This window comes from Meles meles, chromosome X (assembly GCF_922984935.1).
Source record: "Meles meles chromosome X, mMelMel3.1 paternal haplotype, whole genome shotgun sequence".
Taxonomy (NCBI): domain Eukaryota; kingdom Metazoa; phylum Chordata; class Mammalia; order Carnivora; family Mustelidae; genus Meles; species Meles meles.
The window spans coordinates 57,702,071-57,711,840 of NC_060087.1; the positions used below are offsets into that span (position 1 = coordinate 57,702,071).

The window sequence follows — 9,770 nt, forward strand, 5'->3', positions numbered from 1 at the left end:
TGCCACCAACAGCTCAGTAGCCTTGAGCAAGCCTCTTCCCCATTCTGGGCCTTGATTTTCCCATATTGCAAAGGAGAAAATTAGATAATCTAAAATCCCCTTCCAATTCTGGCATTCCATAGTTCTAATCTAAGACCATAGTCTAGAGGTTTGGGGAGATGCTGAGGACAGGAGGTCAGGACACCTGGATTTTAACCCTGGCTCTCTCACTGACTCATTCATGCCACTATATGACCTTAGGCAAGTGGCTTCTCATTTGTGGGTCAGGGTTTCCCCATCTTATTCTGTTGCTTCCAGAGCCAGCTCCCCACCTAGGACATGTCCTCTGTCAGAAAGCGGGCCCTTTACCTCAAAGTCCCCCAAGAGTTTGGAGGCAGATGTTGGGGGTCCAAACAAGGGGCTGGGCGACTGGACTTCTCTGACCTGACCTGACCCCATGGCTCCGTCCCCAGAATGAAGACTCAGAAGAAGAGCAGTGTACCATCAGCAACCACTGGGCTGTCCAGCCAGAAAGTAAATTCTGGTCCCATGGAGGGTCCTCTGACCTGCTGGCCCCCCTGAGCCCTGGCCTGCCGGGGACCTCCAGCTGTGAGAGTGTCCTCACAGAGCTCAGCGCCACTTCCCTGCCAGCCATCACTGTGGGTCTATCGCTGGAGCCAGAGGACCTGCCCTCACCCTGCCATGTCCCCAGCCCAAGTTACCAGCCCCTCCTTAGCCCCACGCAGGACCAAGAGGGTCCCCGGGACAAAGTCAAGAAGCACTGTTCTCGTAGCTTCCTTAAGCACCTTGAATCTCTCAGGCGGAAGGAAAAGGGTCGTGGTCAGCAAGCAAAGCCTGAGCGTGGCCCAGCCACCTTAGAGAAGACCAGCAAACCCTCCTCTTTCTGCAGTCGCCGCAGCTTCCTCTCCGCTGAATTCTACAAGGCCAAGAACAGGGCGGCCACTTGTGACGCCAGTGACGGTGGCGCTGTAATCCCAAGGGCCTGGGAGGCCTGGCCTGTGGCCACATTTCGGCATCCGCAGCAGGTGCACCAGGGTGACTGCCTCGTGCACGTGCCCAGGGACCACAAACCAGGCACATTCCCTCGCTCCCTGTCCATTGAGAGACTGTTTCCTGAGGACGGACACCGCCTGGCAGATTGGCAGCCAGGGAGACCCCGGGGCTGTGAAGGGCGTCGGGGCTCCTGTGGCTCCACAGGCAGCCATGCCAGCATCTATGACAACATGCCTGAGCTGTACCCAGCGGAGCCTGTCCTGGCTGGCGCTGAAGCCGAGGAGGAGGAGGAGGGCAGCAGCAGCTATGCCCACCTAGACGACATTCTCCAGCACGTGTGGGGGCTGCAGCAACGGGTGGAGCTCTGGTCTCAGGCTGTCTACCCAGACCTGCGGACTAGAGAGAAGGAAGAGGAGGAAGAAGAGGAGGAGGTCACTTCATCGGTAGAGATGGCCACGGTTGAGGTCGAAGGGCTGGCTGAGGCTCTGGCCCAGATGGAGGCTCCAGCCCACCAAGGGTCCTCGGCCCTGGGCCAGGCTGATGTCCAGCCAGTAGTCTCAGCTCAGATTCAGGGTAAGGCTGAGGCTGAGCCCCTGGCACAGGCACAGGCTGCGGCCAATACTGAAGCCCCAGGTCCAGCCCAAGATAATGGTCAGGAGGTGAATTCTGGGGGGGATCCCACCTCAGCCTCCAGCTTGTCTATGGAAGAAGGACACTGCACTGCTGACACCGTGGCCTCCTCCAGTGAACTGGACAGTAGTGGACCCTCCATGAATGAGCCCGAGGCCGGAGGCTCACTAGCTGGACTTTGGGCATCAGCACCACGTGAACGGCGAGATTCAGGCGTTGGGGCCTCGCTTACTAGACCCTGCAGGTGGGAGTTTTGAGTAGGGGTGGGGACAGAGGATTCTGTCATGTCTCTCTGTCTCTCCCCATCCCTGTCCCTCCTCCTCCTTTTCTTCCTTCCCCTCTCTCCCTCATACGACTCCCCCTCAAGCCATTATCTTAGTCCCGAGGCCCAAGGGCAGGGTCTCTGTTCCCTCCCGGTTAAGTTCAGGGTCTGCCTCTGCTGTGATTTTGAGCAAATTCTAGCTCCTCTTTGGGCTTTGCTTTCCCCATGTGCCGATCAAAGGTATTAGCGAAGATGGTCGCTTATCCCCAGCTTTGCTACCCTGGGTTCTCAGAGCAGCCCCTCTGCTGCAGTCTTGGAAGCAGGGTAATGGTGCTGCTTGTTGGCCCTAGATGGGCCTCAGCTCTGGGCCACCCACCCTGATGGCATCTTGGCCACTGGACAGCCCTGGAAACTGGCATTCAGTTTTTCACCCTGGGGACCAGTAGCAGTGCTGACAGTGGTCGTATCTCCCCTCATTTTCTTTCTTTGGGGGAGAATAAAGGGACCAGAAGAGTGCAAACTTTCCTAAGATTTATCCACACCTGTTCCCTTGGCCTTCTCGGCCCACCTCCTATCTTTCATCAGGAAGCTCCGCTGGCACAGCTTCCAGAACTCCCACCGGCCTAGCCTCAACTCAGAGTCCTTGGAGATCAACCGCCAGTTTGCTGGCCAGATCCACCTCCTGCACAAGGGCTCACTGCTGCGGCTCACCGCCTTCATGGAGAAGTACACTGTGCCCCACAAGCCAGGATGGGTCTGGTGAGCACTCCTGGGCCACAGCGGGTGGGTGGGGGAGCTTCTTGCCCAGCTCCCAACTCCTTCCCTGTCCCCAATCCAGGACCCTGGGAGGGTCAGCCCCCAGAAGGTGGGTGCAAGTGGGAGGGGCCCAGAAGCCAGTAGTGGTAGGTTGTGCCAGGCAGCTGGAGGGGCCGAGGCCTGAGAAGCCAGCATGGCTTGCACATGTGTCTGTGGGGGGTGCTCCTGGGATGTGTGTGCATGTGTGTGCTGTGTGCAAGGAGGAGTGGGGTAGGGGACCCTAGGTCCTCGAGCCACACCTCCTCCATCCTAGCCTCCAGGCTGCCACGAGTGAAATTGTCCTGAAAGGCAGCTTTGATTGCTGCTTTCCTGATAAACACCCTTCGTGCCTCCGTCTCCCTCCTCCCTCCTCCCCAACCGCTGCTGGAACCAAAGAAGGTCCAGCTTCCTTCCTATCATGACCCACTCATATTCTGGCCCTGCCCCAGCTGTTGGGTTCCTTAGCCCGTTGCTCTCAGGCAATGGCACCATGTAGGCCACTGGGGTCATTGCTCTTCCCTCAATATGCCATACTCTTTTTTTCCCCTGCTTCTTTGCCTTTGTCCATGCTGTTCTCTCTGCCTGGAATAACCATTTCCCCATTTCTACTCTGGGACAACACCTACCTGTCCCTCAAGAGCCTGCTGAATGCCCACATCCTCCCTGAAGGCTTCTCTTCAGTTCCCCTTCCTCTTAGGTCTTCCCCTAAGTTCCTGCTTGCTCCACCCCCAACCTGCCTGTCGATGCAGTTATCCCCTCAAGCATCCCGAGAGCTCCCTGTGTTCCTCTGTGACTCTCTAGGGCCGGGCCCTGAGCAGGTGCTCAGGGAGTGTTGGCCCTGGGGACACGATGTGTTTCTTACCCGACCCCCCCATCCCTGCCTGAGCCCCCTGAGACTGCAGAGTCTCCAGGCTGCGTCTGGGCTGGGCCCACAGCTCTCACTGGACTTCTTGTTACTACCCCAAACAGGTCGGTGCCCAAGTTCATGAAAAGGAACAAGAGCCCGGACTACCGGGGCCAGCACGTGTTTGGGGTGCCACTCCTCGTGCATGTGCAACGCACAGGCCAGCCGCTGCCACAGAGCATCCAGCAAGCCATGCGCTACTTGCGTAGCCAGTGCCTGGACCAGGTGAGCCCTACTGGGGGACCTGCAGGGAGACAGCCCTGGGGAGGAAATCCAAGGCTAAGGAACTGGGTGGGGGGACTGCTGGGGACTTTCTGACCTGCGAGAGACCTTTCTGGGCTTTCCTGAGCTGAAGCTCCCCTCTGCCCAGCTCTCTGCCCACTTCTTTCTGGCCCAGACACTGTAGGCCCCATCTGTGGAAGCCTGCCTTAGCCTAGGTCCTTTTCCTGCTCATTCCCGCTACAGCCATCTTTCTCCTTGACCTTGAGGGTGTAACAACCCTTCTCTTTGGTGTTGCCATTTTCCAGGCAGGAAGCCTGGCAGGCTTGGAAGTCTCTGGGGTGGCCTACCCTCCTGACACCCAGCCTGGGCCTGATCTCATCATAATCTTCCTCCCCACCCCACCCCTGCCCTGCACGTCTCTCTCCCTTCCTTTCCTGCATGGGCCAGGTGGGCATATTCCGCAAGTCGGGGGTGAAGTCCAGGATCCAGAACCTGCGCCAAATGAATGAGATGTCCCCAGACAATGTTTGCTACGAGGGCCAGTCGGCCTATGATGTGGCTGACTTGCTGAAGCAGTATTTCCGGGACCTACCAGAGCCTATCTTCACCAGGAAGCTCACCACCACTTTCCTGCAGGTCTACCAGCGTGAGTCACCTGCACCTGTCCCCAGAAGCCTGCCCCGTTCTCGAGCTCCCTGAATCCCAGGGCTTGTGAGAGATAAAACCCATGTGGGCAAATCTAGCCACACACAGGAATGAGCTCATTGGAAGATCTGCTCTCTGGAGTTGGAAAGGCCCTCCCTCCCTTGAAGGGAGACCACATTCTTTAAAAAAAAAAAAAAAAAAGATTTTATTTATTTATTTGACAGAGAGAGATGGTGAGAGAGGGAACATAAGCAGGGGGAGCTGGAGAGGGAGAAGGAGACTCTCTGCTGAGCAGGGAGCCCGATGCAGGGCTTGATCCCAGGACCCCTGGATCATGACCTGAGCCAAAGGCAGACGCTTAATGACTGAGCCACCCAGGCGCCCTGGGAGACCACATTCTATTCCCCAAACCCATTATACAGAAAGATGGTCTAAAGCCTGGAGGAAAGACAGGGGCTTCCCTAAATGTACATTGTCCATTAGAGTGGGGTTTGATCTAGGACCTAGAGACCTCCCAGAGCCCATCTTTACCTTTTCCTCTCACTGACTTCCTTTGGCACTGTTGTGCCCTCTGTTCCTAGAAGCAGGAGACTTGTTGCCAGAAGCTTTAGGGGAGTAAGAAAGCCCTTCTGCCATTCCTTCCTCACAGTCCTCCCCAAAGATCAGTGGCTGGCAGCAGCGCAGGCCGCCACCTTGCTGCTCCCTGATGAGAACCGAGAGGTCCTACAGACCCTGCTCTATTTCCTAAGTGACATTGCCTCTGCTGAGGAAAACCAGATGACAGCTGGCAACCTTGCCGTGTGTCTGGCACCCTCCATCTTCCATCTCAACATCTCCAAGAAGGATAGCCCCTCACCCAGGTGAAAAAGGGCAGAATGTGGTAAGGCCTGGTGTGAGGTGGGGGCTGGAGGGTTTGACTCCCTTGGATGGTAGGCCCTCTAGGGCTAGCCCTGCAGTTCCCAGGCATTAACCACAAGGGGTCAGCCTGACTGTTCAGGGGCCTGGGACTGCATGGATGTTTTCAAAGCAAGACCTTCTACAGGGTCGCAGGTTATTTTGTGTTGGTGGGGGGAAGCTTGAAGCCAGCCGGTCATCCATCTTGTCTTGTGCCAATGCACCATCCTCTCCTTCCCTGCCCTCCAGGATCAGGAGCAAACGCAGCCTGGTTGGCCGGCCAGGCCCTAGGGACCTGAGTGAGAACATGGCTGCCACCCAGGGCCTATCACACATGATCAGTGACTGCAAGAAACTTTTCCAAGTGAGTAACCCTAGGCCCAGATCCAGGGGAACCACCAGAACAGAGCTTCACACCCCTGGTCAGGGGCAGGGCCCAGCTTGACACGTACCCCCTCAACTTCCCACTTCTGTCCTATGAGGTTTCTCATCTACCTCACTCCCATAGCCAGACCTCTCTAGTGGCCCTGAACGTGGATCTGAGAGATCCCATGGGTTCTGGGATGGATGGGCCCCGAACCTTCCATTGCTGCCCATGGCCCCAGTGTGTGTGTGCTCTCCCAGGTCCCTCAGGACATGGTGCTGCAACTGTGTGGCTCCTACAGCGCAGCCGAACTCAGCCCTCCTGGGCCAGCCCTGGCTGAGCTGCGGCGGGCCCAAGCTGCGGGTGTGAGCCTGAGCCTCTACATGGAGGAGAGCATCCAGGAGCTGCTCCGTGATGCTGCCGAGCGCTTCAAGGGCTGGATGAGTATGCCAGGACCCCAGCACACGGAGCTGGCTTGCAGGAAGGTGAGGAACGCACTGCCCATGGCTGCCACGGAGCGGGTAGTGTGGGCGGTGCAGGCAGGGAGGTTAAGAGGCCCAGGGAGGGAGCCACACTGCCAGTCTCGGTGTGCCTTGCCTTGACCTTGGAAGATGTCAGCGGGCAGAGTGGAGGACCTTAAGGATCCGGGACCCTGATGAGAACAGAGGCTCTCTGTTGGGCATTGTGGGACAGAATTCCTGTACCAAAGCCCCACTGCGGACATGTCACTCTTTGCAGAGAATCGTCTCTCATATCTTTCTGCACTATGGCCGTGCTGAGCCCCTCACACTTGCACCTTTGTGCTTCCGCCCCTGCCATCCTACTGCTTGGGCTGACCTGGCCCGAGCATTACCTGTCCCAAGCCACAGGAAGCCTCGATTTGATATGCCTTCTCCTTCATTCAGAGCCTCCTATCATGTCCCAAACTGGAGATGACTTCTCTGTCCTTCTCTTGGCACTAGCCATCTTCTTTTTTGAACTGCAATGACAAGTAAGACTGCAAGCCCGAAGTTTGCTCTGTTTGCGCCAGTCATAGTGAAACTTTCCTTATGGGATGGGGATGAGAGGTTCTGGTTGCTGTGCCCTTGGCCTCCTGCCTGGGCTTGATGGTGAGTTCCTTCAGGATGATCACCATCTTCTCTTCCTGTTCACCTCCAGAAATTCCAAGCCCCATGTCCCTTTCATGGTAGAGCCTGCTAGGCCCCAGAGCATGTGCGTCTCGACATCTCTCTGCTTTTGACTAGGTGGAGAAGCAGACATCCAGAAAGGACTGAGAGGACAGGGCACACAGGGACAGCCTGTCTGGATGTGGCTAGGGCTAGCAGAGGCCCCCTGCAAGACTTCCATTTTCAGGAGCTAAAATGAGGGCAGCCTGGTTGGAACCAGGGGGATGGGGGTGCAGAGTGGGTGTTCTCCAGCTCTGATGGCTGTCCCCCGTCCCCACTCCCATGACTCACAGGCACCAGACGGGCACCCTCTGCGTGTTTGGAAGGCGTCCACTGAGGTGGCAGCCCCTCCGGCTGTGGTGCTACACCGTGTTCTGCGGGAGAGGGCCCTCTGGGATGAGGACCTGCTGCGAGCCCAGGTGTTGGAAGACCTGATGCCAGGCGTAGAGCTGTACCACTATGTCACCGACAGCATGGCGCCCCATCCTTGCCGTGACTTTGTGGTGCTCCGGTGAGGGGTTCTGGCTGGCAGCCTGCTACACGTGCGGGACCAGGGAGATGGACCGGGAATGGATGCCGGGAACCTGACTATGCGTGTCCCTTCCGTGCAGGATGTGGCGCTCCGACCTGCCCCGTGGCGGCTGCCTGCTAGTCTCCCAGTCCCTGGATCCTGAGCAACCGGTGCCAGAGTCAGGGGTGCGGGCCATGATGCTCACTTCCCAGTACCTCATGGAGCCTTGTGGACTGGGTCGCTCCCGGCTTACTCACATCTGCCGTGCTGATCTCAGGTACTGGGACCCTGTAGCCCTGGCACTCTCCCCACCTCTGTCCCATGCCGTCTGTCCCTGAGGGCTGAGGGCAAGTCCTTTCTTCCTTCCTCTGGGCAAGGGCTCTAGGCCATAACCCATGGCTCATGCTGGCCTGCTTCTGCCTCCACAGGGGCCGTTCTCCTGACTGGTACAACAAAGTCTTTGGGCACCTGTGTGCCATGGAAGTGGCAAAGATCCGGGACTCCTTCCCCACCCTACAGGCAGCTGGCCCTGAGACAAAGTTATGAGCCTCATCCCCCACCAGACCCCTTGGCACTAAGGGAGGAAGGGGGTAAGGGGAGGAGAGCAGCCCCCATGTGTTGCTTCCAGGGGCAGAGCTGGGCCTTTGCTGATCTGGCAGCCTGCTGTCCTCTTGGCTGCCTGAAGCTCCTCCACATGTATAGGGGAGGGGAGGAGAATTTCAGTGTCCTCTCTCTACTCCACCTGCACCCACTAGCCTGTGTTCTGTCCTCCTAAGAGGGAGGAGTCATTTTCCGAAGAAGACGATTACTGCGACACTCCTGGCCCACAGAACAAGGCACCATGCATCCGAAACCTTGCCAGCTCCCCAACCTGCCGGGGGAAGGAGGTAGACAGCAGGGTGTGCGCCCAGGTCTCTGCCGCTCAGAGAGGCCAAGCCATCCTTTTGGGTGCTCAGGTCCCTTTGAGGTTTGCAGGAGGCTCTGATCCTGCCTTGGGGCCTAATATTTGGCTCTGAACTGACTTTTTCAGAGAACGGGAATTAGAGAGGGTGAGCACGGGGCAGTCCAACCACCGTGAACTGTTTTATTTGTGTAAATATGATACTGATTTTTACGAGGCTGATTTAAAGAGTGGGCACTAGCAGTAGGCAACAGGATGGTTTGGGGCAGCCTGGGATATGGGAGTGGGGGTGAGAGGGGGCTCCCTTTATCAGGTCTCAGGAGACCAGTGAACCAATCTCCCTGGCTTGGGCTACCTACTTTATCTGCCACTCGCCAGTGTCCTGTGCAACCTTTGGTCACATACTCCTATGTTTGGAGAGCAAATGGGCTCAATCCCACTACATAGGCCCAGCAAAAGCAGACAGTAGTGAAGAGACACATATCTGTGTCTGTGTTCCTTCTCCTGCTCCTCCTGCTTATGGTAACAGGCTGACACAAGAGCCTGGTCATCAAGCAGAGACCTGGACCCTACTTCAGGTAGCTGGCCCTCCAGATGGAAGGGCCAAGTGTCCCCTCAGCTGGCTGCCACTTGATCCAAACCTGATCCATCCCCACCCAGCAACCATCTTGGCTTATGTGGAATTCCAAATGATGTTCAAATGCCAACAGGTGCTTCATTTTTCTTTCAGCTCAGTAAACTGGAGTGGGATGGGTTCCAGCCAATGCTGTAATTTTTAAGCCTATTTTATTTGTATCTATAAATACTGTACAGTCAGAATATATATATGTATGTATTTGTGTGTGTGTATATATATACACATATATATGCACATCTATATATGCACACATACTCTATTGTGAGTATATTATAATCTGTGGGTGCGAGCAGAGGTCAGGAAAGCCTGAGGGGGGCAGGGCATTTAAGATGAGGGAGGCTGAGGGCGGGAACCATGTGACCCCTCAGCAGAACAATAAAGCATTACTAGAGATGGACTTTGGTTGTGTGGCTGTCTTCCCTGAGATGATGGGTTAGGGACCAATGGCAGGTTACAACTGTGGGCTTTGTGTTAGTGTCAGAAATTGTGAACATTACCAGTGTAGGATTTGGGGGCAGGCCACGGGAGGATTGGGGAGGGCCTCAGTTCTTCTCTTTGGGAAGTGATTTGGGGGTGGGGAATGTGGGACTCCCAGAAGCCAGGGTGTGGGCAGAAGCCGCAGACTCCCTCCTATCCCTTCATCTGGCCAGGGTCCCCAATCTGTGTCACACACAAGCATGACCTCAGGCATCCTGACAGTAACCCTAGGGAGAAATGCCCCTGGCTATGCTTTCCTTCCTTCTCCTGCTACCCACAGTCCAGGCTTCAAGATGAAGAGTGAAAAAACCCAGCCCCTGCCAGCTTAGAGGCCATGTTTTCCCCATGAACCAGCCTAAGAGAGGTCAG

The 9,770-nt window shown here is 56.4% G+C and overlaps 1 protein-coding gene across 4 annotated transcripts in view; it reads left to right on the forward strand.

Annotated features, from left to right (window-relative positions):
- Positions 1-9,315, forward strand: part of STARD8 (StAR related lipid transfer domain containing 8) — a 38,062-nt gene extending 28,747 nt beyond the window's left edge. For all 4 annotated transcript variants that reach the window (XM_045996187.1, XM_045996189.1, XM_045996190.1 and 1 more), the window contains 10 exons: positions 453-1,867; positions 2,471-2,644; positions 3,650-3,809; positions 4,254-4,452; positions 5,101-5,311; positions 5,595-5,709; positions 5,970-6,194; positions 7,169-7,386; positions 7,487-7,663; positions 7,815-9,315. In XM_045996187.1, coding sequence (XP_045852143.1) covers positions 453-1,867; positions 2,471-2,644; positions 3,650-3,809; positions 4,254-4,452; positions 5,101-5,311; positions 5,595-5,709; positions 5,970-6,194; positions 7,169-7,386; positions 7,487-7,663; positions 7,815-7,932 — 3,012 coding nt within the window. In that variant the 3' untranslated portion in view covers positions 7,933-9,315. The remainder of the gene's footprint in view (positions 1-452; positions 1,868-2,470; positions 2,645-3,649; positions 3,810-4,253; positions 4,453-5,100; positions 5,312-5,594; positions 5,710-5,969; positions 6,195-7,168; positions 7,387-7,486; positions 7,664-7,814) is intronic.
- Positions 9,316-9,770: the final 455 nt, after the last annotated feature.